Source organism: Lolium perenne, chromosome 4, assembly GCF_019359855.2.
Source record: "Lolium perenne isolate Kyuss_39 chromosome 4, Kyuss_2.0, whole genome shotgun sequence".
Taxonomy (NCBI): Eukaryota; Viridiplantae; Streptophyta; class Magnoliopsida; order Poales; family Poaceae; genus Lolium; species Lolium perenne.
Window position 1 is genome coordinate 84,903,905 of NC_067247.2, and position 9,640 is coordinate 84,913,544.

A 9,640-nucleotide genomic window follows, 5' to 3' on the forward strand; every position below is an offset into this window, starting at 1 on the left:
AATTAAAAACTAGGTGAAGTCCCACTCAAAACAATATCCCTCGAATTGTCTTAGTGATCACACAAACCAAATCCACCACACCAAGTTCGATCATCACGAGACAAGATGTAATATTAATGGCGAACACTCAAAGTGTTCATCATATCAATCATATGATTCATGCTCTACCTTTCGGTATCACGTGTTCCGAGACCATGTATGTACATGCTAGTCTCGTCAAGGCAAACTTAGTATCCGCGTGTGCAAAACTGGCTTGCACCCGTTGTATACACTTGTTGAATCTATCATACCCGATCATCACGAGATGTTTCGAAACGACAAGTATTAGTAACGGTGCTACTAAGGATGAACACTTTATTATCTTGATATTTTAGTGAGAGGGGTCATCTTATAATGCTACCGTCGCGATCTAAGCAAAATAAGATGCATAAAAAGGATTAACATCACATGCAATTCATATGTGATATGATATGGCCCCTTTGTCTTTGCGCCTTTGATCTTCATCTCCAAAGCACGGACATGATCTCCATCATCAACGGGCATGATCTCCATCATCGTCGGTGTAGCGTCAAGGTCAATGGCGCCGTCTTCATGATTGTTCTCCCATGTAGCAACTATTACAACTACTTTGAAATACTACTCAATATGAAATTTAAAGACAACCATAAGGCTCCTGCCGGTTGCCACAATACAATAATGATCATCTCATACATATTCATCATCACATTATGGCCATATCACATCACCAAACCCTGCAAAAACAAGTTAGACGTTCTCTAATTTGGTTTGCATATTTTACGTGGTTTAGGGTTTTCGAGTAAGATCTAATCTACCTACGAACATGAACTACAACGGTGATACTAGTGTTGTCAATAGAAGAGTAAATTGAATCTTCACTATAGTAGGAGAGACAGACACCCGCAAAGCCACTTATGCAATACAAGTTGCATGTCGAGCGTGGAGCAAATCTCATGAACGCGGTCATGTAAAGTTAGCCCGAGCCGCTTCATCCCACTATGCCACAAAGATGCAAAGTACTCAAACTAAAGACAACAAAGCATCAACGCCCACAAAACAATTGTGTTCTACTCGTGCAACCATCTATGCATAGACATTGTTCAAAAACTAGGCCGATTCAGCGATTACTAGGCCGATTAATCGCTACTAGGGGCATGGCCGTGTCGATTACCATTAATCTCTTCTGTTAATCCTTTAGCCCGATTAATCGTACCGAAAGTCCGATTACTAGGTATGTTCCCGATTAACTACTGCACATGGTCAAAAAAGTTAGAAACTTTTCAATGCATATAGCTAGTACATGCGCTACCCCTCCCCAATAAAGTAGGTTTTGCAAAGCTCCCGCTTGATTGTAGCCTCTAACAGCTCGAATTACGTTATCGCCAACTAGTTCCTTGCCCTCTCAGACCAGTTACTCTCAGTTGCCTAGATACAGAAGCTCGACCACCTTGAGTAGCTCGTGCAGGAGCTCAAGGGCGCCATCGATAGGTTAGGTGGTTGAGGTGTAAGAGGTGTCGTACCCTAGGTAGGTGGTGACAGAAGATAAACTTCAGATGTGAGAGGATAAGAAGTGGAAAGAAACGTGGCTTCGACTAGTGGATCCTAATTCGCTCGTGACCTGGAAGATTAGGTCACGATAGACAAGCATACATGTTTTTTCTGGGATTTTAGGCGCTAGAGAAGTAGGGTCAGACATATAGAGGCTCATATACTATTACTTTTCTTATAAACACTGTTTTTACGTGCTAATTTGTGTAGGTTACACCGATTAATAGCCGACCAATTAAATCAGTTACTCGTCCGAATTCCGATTAATCGCTACTCCCAAGCCGGTCGAGCAGTTAACGATTACCGATTTCCTTACCATTGTGCATAGACACGGCTCTGATACCACTGTAGGGATTCGTAGCATAGAAAACAAAAAATTTCCTACCGCGAGAACGCAATCCAAGCCAAGATGCAATCTAGAAGACGGTAGCAACGAGGGGATGAACGAGACTAACCCTTGAAGATTTCCAAAGCCTACGAGAGGAGGCTCTCGTTGTTGCAGAAGATGATCACTTGCCGCTTTCAAAAGCGCGTAGAAGATCTTGACGGTGCCACAATCTGGCAGCACCTCCGTACTCGGTCACACGTTCGGTGTTGATGAAGACGACGTCCTTCTCCCCGTTCCAGCGGGCAGCAGAAGTAGTAGCTCCTCCTTGAATCCCGGCAGCACGACGGCGTGGTGGCGGTGTCGATGGAGATCTCCGGCGGAGCTTCGCTAAGCATTTGCGGGAGAGGTGGAGGAGGTGGGGCGGCTAGGGTTTGGGAGAGGGAGTGGCCGGCCACTATGGGGTGCGGCGAAGGCTTTGGCTTGAGGTGGCCGGGCCCCTCCCCTTGCTCCTCATTATATAGGTGGAACCCCCAAGTGTTGGACCACAAGTCTTCGAATAAGACCCTAACCCAAAACCTTCCATGTGTAGGGAAACCTACCCAAGGTGGGATTCCCACTTGAGGTGGGACTCCCACCCTTCCATGAGGGGGGGTGGCCGGCCACCCTTGGTGGAGTCCACCTGGGACTCCACCCCCTAGGGTTGGCCGGCCATGCTAGGTGGAGTCCCTCCGGGACTCCGCCTTCCATAGTGATTTCTTCCAGAATTTTCTAGAACCTTCTAGAACCTTCCATAAATGCACCGGATCATTTTCAAACTTATAAAATGACTTCCTATATATGAATCTTATTCTCCGGACCATTCCGGAACTCCTCGTGATGTCCTGGATCCCATCCGAGACTCCGAACAAAACTTCGAACTCCATTCCATATTCAATATCTACTAATACGACATCAAACCTTAAGTGTGTCACCCTACGGTCCGCGAACTATGTGGACATGGTTGAGAACTCTCTCCGACCAATAACCAATAGCGGGATCTGGAGATCCATAATGGCTCCCACATATTCAACGAGGACTTTAGTGATCGAATGAACCATTCACATACGATACCAATTCCCTTTGTCACGCAATATTTTACTTGTCCGAGGTTTGATCATCGGTATCTCTATACCTTGTTCAACCTCTTCTCCTGACAAGTACTCTTTACTCGTACCGTGGTATGTGGTCTCTTATGAACCATTCATATGCTTGCAAGCTATTTAGACGACATTCCACCGAGAGGGCCCAGAGTATATCTATCCGTCATCAGGATGGACAAATCCCACTGTTGATCCATATGCCTCAACTCATACTTTCCGGATACTTAATCCCATCTTTATAACCACCCATTTACGCAGTGGCGTTTGATGTAATCAAAGTACCTTTCCGGTATAAGTGATTTACATGATCTCATGGTCGAAAGGACTAGGTAACTATGTATCGAAAGCTTATAGAAAATAACTTAATGACGTGATCTTATGCTACGCTTAATTGGGTGTGTTCATTACATCATTCATATAATGACATAACCTTGTTATTAATAACATCCAATGTTCATGATCATGAAACTATGATCATCTATTAATCAACAAGCTAGTTAAGAGGCTTCCTAGGGACTCATTGTTGTTTACATACATGTATCAATGTTTCGGTTAATACAATTATAGCATGGTATATAAAAATTTATCATAAACACAAAGATATATAATAACCACTTTTATTATTGCCTCTTGGGCATATCTCCAACAGCCAGGACCCGGTGCGGACGGCGACCCTTTTAGTGGCCGCAGGGGGCCGCTCGAATTCGAGGGCGCCGGTGCGTAGGGTGCTGAGGAAGAGGGCGGGAGTGAGGACGAGGAGGACGATGAAGAGGAGGAGGTGGAGGACGAGGACGACGAGGACGAACAGGGCGGCGAGGGCGGCGCGGAAGAGGACGAGGAGGGTGCTGGTGACGATGATCTCGTGGAGGTAGACGCGGACGGCGTGAAGAAGAAAAAGAAGAAGAAGGCGTCGGGCACACGAGGCCCCAAGTGGACGGTTTTGGAGGATCTTTGTCTGTGCGAGTCGTGGGCGACGGTGAGCCATGACTCCATCATCGGCGCCAACCAAAAATACGGGAAGTATTGGGCGAGGATCAAGGCCGAGTTCGATGAGCGCAAGCTCATCAACAGCGACTACAAGAAAGTTACAATGAAGAGGAGCCAAAAGGCAATGTCGACGCGATGGGCCATCATCCAGGCGTCGGTGAACTCCTTCCATGGATACCATCACGAGTTAGTGACCAGAGCCGAGAGCGGCGCCGACCTCTCCCAAATGGTACGACTCTTTCTTCCATAATCTGTAGCGCCTACATTGTGTTCGATGAAATGATTCCGCTTCCTTTGTCTAGTTTGATAGGGCCATGGAGGTTTACGCGAGGAACTCAGAAGGGCATAAGTCGTTCGCGCTGATGCATTGCTATACCAAGCTCAAAGGGAACGAGAAATGGCGGTTGACGCGCCTATCGCTGTCCAAGGGGAAGTACGCCATTGATCTGGACGCGCCGCTGGCAACGTCGGCAGGGCGTCCTACTGGCAACAAGGCTGCCAAGGCCGCCTTGGCCGACGCCACGTCGTGTGAGAAGACGCAGGCGTCGATCACGAAATGCCTCGCGGACATCTCCTCGACCTTTCTCTCCAGCGAAAAGAAGACCGACCAAAGGTGGGCCAAGCTGCTCAAGAGGCAAGAGGAGAAGTTGGAGCTCAAGAAACGCAGGGACGACATGTCCCTGCTTAGAGCGTCGACAGAGGGAATGTCTCCCCGGACGCGGGCGGCGCACAACTTCTTCAAAGGCCAGATCCTCGACGACATCGAAGCCAAAATGGTGGCGGCCGACGCGGCAGCCCAGGAAGCGGCAGCGGCAACGGCAGCAACCGCGGAGCAAGAGCCGGCTGACGCGTCGCTGACTGCTACACCGTCGTCGGCCTATGCGACGGCGGCGGAGCAGACGGAGCATGCACAGCACCAGGCAGATCGCGACGAGGTCATCGTGATCGCCGGGCCTGCGTTGACTCAGGATACATCGCCGACGACCAACCCCTTCTTCTAATTTAGCATGCACTATGATCTGTAATATGATCGCGCGCCTAGTACTTTGATCGCCGCTACTCTGATCGTGACGATTCGGCGGGAACGATCTCTTTTGAATGCAACAATTTGAATTCCTGATTGGGGGCGGCGTTTGGGGGACGCGGCTGGGGAGCGAAGTCCCCCAAAGGCGGCACGAACAAAACACGTCCCCCACGCTCAATCCGGCGCGGTTTGGAAGACACTTTGGGGGACGCGGCTGGAGATGCTCATATAGAGTAAATGTTCCATGTTACGTTTTCGCTGAACGGTGATGTTTTCCTCTCAGCCGGATGCATAAAAGCAATGCTCCGGGCTACACATAGGGATAACCCTGAGTCATAGCCATTGAGCCACCATGCTAGAAGAAGCCATTGAAATCCCACGGTCCTTGAATAAGACGACGCCGTAACCATGCACTAGACTGGAGTCCATTGGCAAACCTCAGATAGATGGCGCCACTCGTTGGTTTAGTTAGTTTGTTTGTGGTTGATTAATATCCTGGGAAAACAAAGCACGCGAGATCCTCTCCCGGCCGAATTCATAACGATGAACACAAGTCACACTGAGGTTTACAAGCCACAAAGTTCAGGGCGAGTGAGAAATGTACAACCAGTTACGATGCTAAGCACATTGCTTCTGTTATTGATTTGTTATTCAAACGAAGTCTCTGACCCTATCCGCCAGTCTCATACAGCACCGCAACACATACACTCGGCCACATTGGTAGTGCAGACCACAGAATGAACACATTCTACATGCTGCCATTGGAGAGATTGCTGTTGCAGAGGACGGTGGTCTCGGCGATCATGGAGGTGACGACGTAGGGATCCATGTTGGACGACGGCCTCCGGTCCTCGAAGTAACCTGAAATAGAAAAGCCAATCAACACACCGGCGCAAAATCCAGAGCACTTCGTCACCGGCAAGAAGGCAGCCATTATCTCTGGGGTCTCACCTTTGCCTTCCTTCTCGGTGTCGCGGCCAACCCGAACTGACGCGCCACGGTTCGCCACGCCCTGGAATACACACAACAACATCCAGAAGCAGGTAAGATGAGAGAGCGCGACTCTGAAGTCTAAACATGCCGTTGCTAGGGCTTGTCAGTATCAAGTTTTAGTGTTTTACCCATGTGAAGGTGTTGATGTCGGCGGTCTCGTGGCGGCCGGTGAGCCGCCGCTCGTTGCCTTCTCCGTAGGCGGCGATGTGCTCTATGTGCCGCGCCTCCAGCTTCTTGATCGCCTTCTTGATCAGTTCGTACCCGCCTTCGCTCCTCATCGACTTCGTGCTGCATTGAGAGAAGCACAACAGGAGAAATGTCATAACACAAGAGTCGTAGACGATGATGATGCATTCGCCCACTAGCTCTCCTTTTCTTACCTGTAGTTGACGTGAGCACCAGCACCATTCCATTCTCCCTGCAGTCAAACACATACAACGAGAGTTACGGTTGACGCCTGATGCTAATGAGTAATGACCATGTGGCCGATGCCCGATGCAACAGCAGATCGAGCTGAAAGTTTTAGGGAAAAAAGCAGCAGAGGAAGAGATGCTCACGGGAATCGGCTTGGGGTCGAAGGAGACGACGACACCAGCGATCTCGGTGATCCTCTGTTAGGCACACACAGGTTAAATAAACCAAATGAAAACCTTGAAAGTTCCATTTCAGTTAACAAGTCGAGGCAGTTCTTACCTCCAGAATGTAGCGAGCCGCCCAGAGCTGGTCGCCAGCTGAGATGCCAACGGAAGGGCCGACTTGGAACTCCCACTGTTCAGAGTTCAGACAACAACAAGTACATGAAGAATCTGATGAAAGAACATGCATCGGAATATAGCAGGCAGGCAAGGTTCAGTTCATATGAAGGTAATTTTGTGCGCCTGAAAACTACCTGTCCTGGCATAACCTCTGCATTGATGCCACCGATGTTGATGCCGGCATAGAGGCAGGCCTTGTAGTGCGCGTCGACGATGTCGCGCCCGTAGGATTTATCCGCACCGGCGGCGCAGTAATATGGTCCCTGTCACACGATTTCATCGTTCATTACTGAAGTAGGATTGGCAAGCACGGCTTACTCTGTCAGCTCAGCATTTTTGAAGTTGTTATCAGCAAGTGCTGAGCTAAGATGTAGCGTCTGCAACTAAGTTTCCATCCTTGCATATGGGATGGATCTCGGTTAAGATTGCTGCAATCTGCGACATGCCTAGTTACCTGAGGACCAGGGTAGCCCCCTAGTGGCCATCCAATAGGCCAGTTGGTGTCCTTCTGAAGAAGGGTGTACTCCTGCTCGATCCCATACCTTGAATTTCGCAATATGAGAGGCACAACACGATTAGTTGGAACAAAATAAATTGATTATTTGTGCTGTAAATTGGCTGAGATACTGAGTACCGACCATGGTTCTTCAGCCTTGACATCTGGATGGCTGAATATCCTTTCCGCGTTATACCGTTTGTTGGACGGAATCGGCTCTCCGGTAGGTGAGTAGCAGTCACAGATAACCTATATATATATATACAGGGCTCAAAATTAGGTGAAAATTTGGAGAATGGAAAATTATAAAATTCCGTTCTCACAAAAAAAAAAATGCCGTAAACTTTTGTGTTATACGAAACAAGGTTTTTTTTTTTTGAGATGACGAAAGGAGGTTGTTGATTTTACCAGGATGTTATTCCCCTTCCTGAACGGATCCCTGAAGATGGCTTGAGGGCTTGACAGAAGCAAAATGCGAAGACATATTAGTTCATGTTTGGAGAAAAGGACAAATTTAGTTCAACCTCAAGGCACGCAAATCAAGGTAGGACTAAATTAAGAGTGTAATCAAGAGTTTCCATTAAAGAGAGAGAGAGAGAGTGTGTGTGTGTGTAACCAAGAGCGTACCGGAGGATGACTTCGCTGTCGTCACCCGTGGCTTGTCCTGTGCTGGAGCCGTCAAAATTCCAGTTTGGAAGCTTGCTGGGGTCATCGACGGGTCCAGGCAGCGTCTGGTGATTCAGTAAAGACATTTGACGGCTCAAGAATTGCCAGAACTTGCAATGCCTTCATGGCTAAGAAATATTGCCTCCGTTTCAAACTAAGTAAGTGTCACGGCTTTGTCTAAGTGCCATATATCTATCTAGACGCTGAAATACGTCTCGATCGATATATCCATATCTAGAAAAAGCCGCGACGCTGAGTCTAGTAGGAGTACAAGAAATTTAGAGCTGGAGCTATGAGGGTAGTAGGATAGGAAGAGGGCTTACCCTGGCTTTGCTCCTCACATCCATCCCGGTGCCGCCGACCCTGGATTACACAACGGAAGTAGATTAATGAGACCTATAAAAAGGTAATTGGTAGAAGAGATCGAGAAAGATGTCATTGATTAAAACGACGGAAAACAGAACATTTTAACTGGACTGAGAGGAAAAGAAAACCCACAAGACAAGATGGTGAAGTTGGAACGCAAGATTTTTCTTGGGAAAAACATCGGATGGGACGCTGCCGAAGAAGGTGAGGTTAGTGGAGGAGCAATCTTACCATATGTACTCGGCGATGATCTTGCCGGTGCAGTCGGATAGGTCGAGGTTGAGGAGATCGGTGAGCAGAGACATGGCGGCCGGCGCTCAGCTGGTGCTGACGGTTTCGTTTCTTCTTCTTCCACCGGAGGAAGGAGGAAGAGCAAGGCTGGAGAGGTATTCCGGTGGCAGCCTAGATAGTTCTCTTGGAAATGCAGAGTGAGCGTGTGATTTGGTCCTGAACTAATACTGATCTGAGTCGAGGTGGGTGGACACATAAGCCCCTCTATAAGTAGTGACGAGGCCTGCCTGAAAGGTTGGTGATGCTGACTCTCTGGCGGGGTTCTCGAAATCTGTGACTGGGCGTACATAACGTACGGCTGTCCGTGTGGCACCACCGGTGCACACGTACACGGGACGCGCTAGCGTGCACACAGGCCGGCCGAGCCAGCGCGCGCTGATCCGCGCACCAGCCTACCAGCTGCGAAAACTCCTTTTTACAGGCAACTGTATGTGCAGGAGTGTCATCCACCACACATTATGCTTTGAGATTGGTGAAACTTTTTGTTCCCTTTTTGAGAAAATTGAAACATAATTGAAACAAATTTAAACAGTAGAAAATATTTCACAGGTTTCATAAACACGTTAACAACAGATGTGAAACTTTGTGAAACTTTCTGAAACATACTTTGAACAGTAAATACAAACATGTTTTACAAATTTCAGAAATATTTCACAAATTTTTGAAAACTAAATCAACACATGGGTGACATCAGCATGATGTCATCACTCCTTTACCTACCGGAGCCGGTAGAATCGCTGCGTTCCCTACCAGCTGTTCTTGCGAGTGAAAAGGCCAATAAAGGTTGTCGAGCCCGTCAAAATCGTTGAGTGCGATCAGGACGTTGAGGACAATGACACACGACAGTCTGATACTTTCCTGTGGTGTGGACTGCTGTCTTCTGTCTGGGTCTTGCACGTACCGCTACCATATTGCGACAAACCGAATGGGTATTAAACGCGTCGACTCAAACGGATCGAGTCCGTTCAAACCTCGTGTTTATGCTAAAAAATACATCGAAGGTGAGATGTGGTAAATCCATGGCGGTAG

The 9,640-nt window shown here is 48.1% G+C and overlaps 1 protein-coding gene across 1 annotated transcript; it reads right to left on the reverse strand.

Annotated features, from left to right (window-relative positions):
• Positions 1-5,609: 5,609 nt before the first annotated feature.
• Positions 5,610-8,764, reverse strand: LOC127293176 (glutamine synthetase cytosolic isozyme 1-3). Its single transcript, XM_051322743.2, has 13 exons — positions 8,552-8,764; positions 8,278-8,317; positions 7,916-8,019; positions 7,697-7,745; positions 7,431-7,537; positions 7,247-7,334; positions 6,927-7,055; positions 6,731-6,805; positions 6,595-6,648; positions 6,418-6,455; positions 6,166-6,325; positions 5,996-6,056; positions 5,610-5,905 (listed from the first exon to the last, which is right to left on the reverse strand). The coding sequence occupies exons 1-13, from the start codon at positions 8,623-8,625 to the stop codon at positions 5,793-5,795; spliced, it is 1,092 nt and encodes a 363-aa protein (XP_051178703.1). The 5' UTR covers positions 8,626-8,764; the 3' UTR covers positions 5,610-5,792.
• Positions 8,765-9,640: the final 876 nt, after the last annotated feature.